Source organism: Galendromus occidentalis, unplaced genomic scaffold (assembly GCF_000255335.2).
Source record: "Galendromus occidentalis unplaced genomic scaffold, Mocc_1.1 scf7180000077460, whole genome shotgun sequence".
Taxonomy (NCBI): Eukaryota; Metazoa; Arthropoda; class Arachnida; order Mesostigmata; family Phytoseiidae; genus Galendromus; species Galendromus occidentalis.
Genome location: NW_003805448.1, coordinates 598854 through 604853, shown reverse-complemented (window position 1 = coordinate 604853; position 6000 = coordinate 598854). Strand labels below are relative to the sequence as shown.

At 51.7% G+C, this 6000-nt stretch overlaps 1 protein-coding gene across 1 annotated transcript in view; it reads right to left on the bottom strand.

Annotated features, from left to right (window-relative positions):
* Positions 1-264: 264 nt before the first annotated feature.
* LOC100903893 (uncharacterized) overlaps positions 265-6000 on the bottom strand; it is a 64837-nt gene continuing 59101 nt past the window's right edge. Inside the window, exons 3-8 of the mRNA XM_029111678.1 lie at positions 5181-5345; positions 4248-4460; positions 3846-4052; positions 1527-1739; positions 1293-1442; positions 265-1144 (exon numbers count right to left, since the gene is read on the bottom strand). Coding sequence (XP_028967511.1) covers positions 551-1144; positions 1293-1442; positions 1527-1739; positions 3846-4052; positions 4248-4460; positions 5181-5345 — 1542 coding nt within the window. The 3' untranslated portion in view covers positions 265-550. The remainder of the gene's footprint in view (positions 1145-1292; positions 1443-1526; positions 1740-3845; positions 4053-4247; positions 4461-5180; positions 5346-6000) is intronic.

The following is a 6000-nucleotide window of genomic DNA, read 5'->3' as shown; positions in this document are numbered from 1 at the left end:
TTTCTACTGAAAAAAGCTACGTATCACGAGCGCGAGCTCCAGCTCGGTCGAAAGCCGGCCCATTACTTCTAGAAAAAAATTTAATAACTGAACAACAAGGACCGCGAACTATGGAAAGTCCTCTCGAAAACAAAGGCAGCCGGACAGAGCTCTGACTTGTGTCGACTGCGCCGGTCCGACTCAAGGATGGCATACCGCCTATAGGGTGTAGTGCTCTCGGACTCTCCGAGATTATGCGTTCGCGTTCGTCCACCCAGCACACCGTTAATGATTCGTAATCTTTCCGATGAGGAAATTCGGAGAATATCGCAGCTGACCAGGAGCAGACTCAACGCTTCCCGAGCTCTCATCAATGGCCGAAAAGCGGGCAACTATTATTGCGGAGCCTTTCAGCTTTAAGCATTTTTGTACATTTTCTTTTATCCAGCGATGTCGTGTTCTGCGGTCGTTTTTCCTTTCCGGGTGATTTTCAAACTTTCGCAAAGGCGTCGATGGTCCAGCAATAATAATCAGTCCAGGAACACTGCGGGTTGACGGATCAGCGCGTAATCTATGTAAACGTTGTATGCAGCTTCATGGGCTGCAGAGGCATCGACAGGTCGAGCGAGTCGTATTCCTGGGGCCCGTCGTGGTTTTCTTCGCCACCGGTCGCTCCTTTCGTACTCAACGGGTCGAACTCGGAACAGATCTGGTCTATTTGAGAGGTGAGCTCGTCGTGAACGGACATGAGGTCGTCTTCGTCTTCCTGAGGCGAGCAAAGCCGTCGCCATTGATCGCTCAGGAGCGATGCACGAGCTTCGTTGCGGAACAGAGCATGCGTATTTTGCGCCTGGTTGACACCGACTCGAGGCGGGAGCGAATGGTGCGGGCTCTTCCGTTCACCGAGTCCGATGGCCAAATTGTTGTGGTAGCTTTGCACCATGCGCGGCGAGGAGCTCTGAATCCATGGAGGTAGGGGTAATGCCATGTCGCCGATTTGGTCGAGAGCTTCGTTGGGACCGTTGCCTGCGTCGAATTTCTGAATCGCGCTCTCCAGAAACGTCAGCCTCGATCTGAGTCTTCTCAGGTCAACCTGGTTCTTGCGAAGAGCCGAAATGCACTCATCGCGTTCGCCCATCAGATCGTCCACGTGAGACTGTAGTGCCTGAAAACAAAGATCATCCTGTTAGAAGAAAACATAGATCGCGAGCTTGTGAGATACATCGGGTCGATGAGCATGCGGAGCAATGGACCGTTGAGCCCGCGAAGCGCCCGGGATGATCTTGAGGGAATGTGACAAATCCAGGACAAACCTCTTCCGTTTTCTTCCAATCTTGGTGGCGTTTTCCCCAGGTAGCCTCAAGTTTTTTGAGTCGTTCCTGGAGAGCTTCTTTGTCCATGATGTGCTCGATGAGTTGCCGTTGGAGTTCCAGGGGATTATCCATCTGCAACACTCGGGACACCTGCGGAATTGGATCAGTTGAAAACGGCTTCAGCTCGAATGCCTACTCGAATTATGCATACTAGGGATTGTAGAGCGGACTGACCTTATCGTTGACGCTTGGCGACTCCTGAAAAGATCCGAGATGACTAGATTCGGCTTGGGCTTGGCTGGTGTTTTGTCCACTGGGGAGCGAAACTCCCGCGGTCGAGTTTCCTCCAGCGACGCAACTGACGTGTAGAGCTCGAACATGACTTTCCAACTGACGTTTCTCGAAGCAAACCGCTGACAGTTTGTCTTCATACGCCATTCGTTCACCCTGAGGAAGACAGGCAGAAACGGGAAAAACATTAGCATTACCATAAAATGATTCGGTGCGCGACACCTGCGGGACTGTGTATGGTTCCAAGAGAGACCTGTCGTCGGCTCTCGTTCCGCAGTGACGCCTCATTTCACATCGGATGCCGAAGGGCGTCGTGTTTCCACGAACCGGGCAGAAACGGAATTGTCGGAGACTTATGCGGCACAAAAGACTCTGGTCGCGTATTTCTCGCGAAGAGGCCGAGTCGAGGAGCCGCATATGGTTTTTATCCCATCTCCGGATGCCAGCCGTCGGGTTCCTGACGTGCGAAAACACGTATTTATCATTGTAGCTGTTGCGGCACCACCAGCAGCAGCAGTATTACCTGCTAGTACGTCCGGTAATTGTCTCGGATATGCTCCGACGCGTCTGCCTGCGAGAATCGCACAGATAGCCTATTGGCACGTTTGGGCACCAGATGCCCCTGGGCGCAGCCGAGCACGCGTACATGAACATGCACATTGGAGGAACCAAAAAACTTGTGTTCATTTAAATTACGGGTACCCAAGTCAATCAGCTGTAAACCCTCGGGACGGAATATCCCCAGCCTTAGGAACCAAGAACGGACGGCTCATTTCCTCCCGTACAACTTGAAGATCGTTGGAATCTCTTGTTTTTGGAGTCGATTCCGCAGAGAGACGCCCTCGTACATGGAAAATGTAGTGTGGAAGCATCGGGAAAATTCTTATTCCTACCCCGTGACTAGGGTTCAGCGGACGATAAAGACTAGGGAGCAAAGCCTCCGCAGAGAGTCGATAGCCGTCGCCTCTCCCGGCGGAGATGTTTGCGCTCAAGCGTACTCGTCGGTCTGGCTGCTGCCCGGTCGGAACCACTTGAAAACAACTCGAGCTGGTGTCCTGCTTACTCTAATTAAGTCGTCGTCGTCGTCTTCGGCGCAGATTTTTCAGACATCTCGCTTTCTAAAAGAGGGGGTTTGTCAGCAACTCCCCTAGCAGAGCTGTATTTCAGATATCCTCGCAAAACGAACGCGATGTGCTCGCCGACCTCGAGCGACTCAGGGACTTAAACACTCTCCTCCAGCGCATTAGGTCGCGTTCGAATAGCACCGGTCGACCTCCTTATCACCGAGGAGCATCGATGCAATGCCTAAACGTGTTTACGACCAATTCGAATTTTCGAGGGATGCTCCCCTTTTCCCCTCTCTCGAAGCGAACACTTATCGAGCCTCGAGTCCAGTTGACCGAGGACGATCGAATTTCTGCCTTCTGCTCCTCGAGAAGCCGGGGATACTCTCCTAGAAATTTCTAGACGCTAGGTCAGACCCAATAATTAGTTGGCGTTGACAACAAGTCACAAAGTGCCTGACTCATTACGTGGCCTTCGGACAGCTATTCGACAAACAGTTGCAGCGATCGAGCAATCTCCGAGTGACCGTCCAGAATTCGAGGTCACGTCCTGCGGGAGTTGGACTAAACAATTGCGCCGTGCAAAGGACAGAAACGCCCCTGATCCATCAGAGCATCCGGAGCGGAGTTCGCAAAAGTCAAGGATGCTCCTCCGAGGGACATACATATGTGCGTATGTATCGCCGCGTGTCCCCGTAAACAAACCAGTTGTGCGGAAGGAAACTCCGCCACTGTCTTCTCTCGCTTGGCATTTCCTGAGACGAGGATAAAAGCGACCATCGCATCTCAACTTCTGCATGGGTGGGCTCTCGTCAGGGGGGGAAATCCCCACGCCAGGAGCGCGAAGTTGTTCGGGAGCGAATTTACGATGGTGATTCGTCAACTCGTCCGGAAAGCTTCCGATACGCTCTTATGTGGAGCAGGGGGATACTGACGGAGCCCTAGCGACGGATGCAGGACAACTGTTTTCTCTTCGTCTATCCGCAATGCTGCTGCGTCTTCCGCTGCATCATTTTTCGTTTCGTGGAGAAACAAAGTTTGATTTATTTTTGACGCGACTCTGAAAATCTTTGCTCGCTTTTGAGTCCGGCCGAAGCTGGGCTCCTTGACGTGGAACCCTGTCCTCGACGGCTCGGAGGTTCTCGGGGAGGATACCTGAAACTTCTCCGCTCCCACTCCCGCCGTAGCGCTCACGCACCTGGAGTCGATGCAGTTGACTTTCATAGTTCCGAATCTGATCTTTCAGTAATTTCTTTTCGTCTTCGGTTTTCTGCAAAATTCTCTTCAGCTCGCGATTTTCCTTGAGCAGATGCGCGTCACCCATCCCCGCAAGATCGGAGTTCAGTTGCTGCAGATGCTGTTGGCTCGACGCGTAGTCTCTCAGATGGTTTCCTCGTTCGCAGATCTGAAACGGGGGGATCGGAAACGATCTCATCGATGCCATTCACCTCGCGCAGCCGTTTGCGTGTCGTTCCGTTTCGTGAAGGGCCGCTTATTCAATTCGCCAATCTGATTAATGGTCGATCGTTCGGAGCGTGTTTCAGCTCGAAGTCGATAAGCAGCTGACTCCGGCAGCTTCCACTGCTGTCCCTGCACGTACCTGATCGAGAAGGTCAAGTAGCTCGTCTGCTTGGTTCTGGTGTGGGTTGAGCTGATGAGGATGAGAATGTGCTGTGGGATGTGTGTTAAGCGGATGAAGATTCTGCCCTCCCGAAGAAGACGGCGTCTGTGAATTTCTCGAATGAGACGAATCAACTTCGAGTCCACTGTCCTGCTTGTCGCTCTCGGCTCCGCAGTCCGACCGCTTTGAGCTCTGCAATCGAACGACACATACTTCAATTATTGAACTTAGTTCCCGGACTCCGTGGGTTGGCAAATCGATGAGATTAGGGGGATCGATTCAGAGAATAGGGGGAAACGAAGAACGTCTCCTCCTTGCACATTTTCGAGGCCCGTTCCGCCGAGGAGAGGAGGCGGAAGAAGAGAGCTTTGCTCGATCCAGACTGGGTCGCAGGAGACTCCTCGACTTTCACTGCAAACGATAGGCTTCCTAGACCTTGATGAGGTCGGCAACGGATAGAACACACTCTCACGGAGACTATCGCTCAGAGTTGATGAGTTGAATCCAGTGTGCCGGCCGGGAAGAGTTCGGCAATGTCGAAAGACCATGATCTGAGGGAATTCCTTTGGAGACCGAAAGGTATGAGCCTGTCATCAATCTTGGTCAATCCACGGGGGGAGAGAAACTCGGCCGAGAGTCTCTTCCTGGATTCCGTGAGGACCAGAAGCCTGTCCGGACCGAAAGTTTTCAGATATTCTCAAGGAAATGAATCAGAGCGAAATGCATGCTTTTGGATGAGACTATCAGTCAGCACGTGTGAACATATGAAACAGCTACCGATGCTCGAGACACATTATTGGAACTTCTCTTATAAGACGGAGTAGCTTCCGACTAACGATCCCCGGATCGGGAATCCTTAGGGGATAGTATCTGAGAGGGACCCCCGCGGCGGATATGAAGCTCTCTACTGACCTGTACAACTTGACTATAATTGGCTCCGGTTCGCTCTTCAATCTTCAGATTGTTCGCTGACCAGGGGTTGGCCGTGACGTTTGTATTTTTCGTGAGCGAAGAGTCCATCGCAAACTGGATATTCGCACTCAAGTCTTCCAGGCTTGCCACCCTGTCTTGCAGTTCCTGAAAATTCGAAAATAAGGCCCTCAGAAATCATTTTGCTCTGATTAAAGTCCGCTGCTTGGTTTTCGCATAATACTCTAGGAATGACGAAGTGGAAATCCCGATTGCGATTCTCGAGCATCTCGAATTCACTGCTTTCGACACAAGCTAGTTCTCCAACAATTCGTCTGAAGAACACGAAAAAATATTTTATATTGCTTCGATGGAACAATTGACGCTCACTCGGGGGCTGAATTCGAATCGGGCTGTTGCGCACACGAGGCGAGCGAAGAGCGCGCGGTTGACTCCGATAAGAAGTCAAGAGGAAAAGTGCTTGGATCAATGCCACCCCAGCGATTCTCTGCGCCATCTGGTGCCATTGTTGGTGTTGTCGTGAGAGCCATGCCTCCTCGACACGCAAAATGATTCCCACGATCGATCAACCAGCGCTCCAAGCTCGCGGTGCCGACGATCACATGAAGATTACACTGAATTCCGAGCACTCTTTTCCGAAGAAAAGAACACGACGTGTCGGATACGCCGGCAGACGCCAAAGAGATAATCGTTAAAAATTATCGGATTATGGAAAAGAATAAAAAAGGGAGAGGGGAGGCTTCATGTAGGCCGCTATGTGTTTGCCAGGAGGAAATCACGCAGAAGACGGTGCGATGAAAAG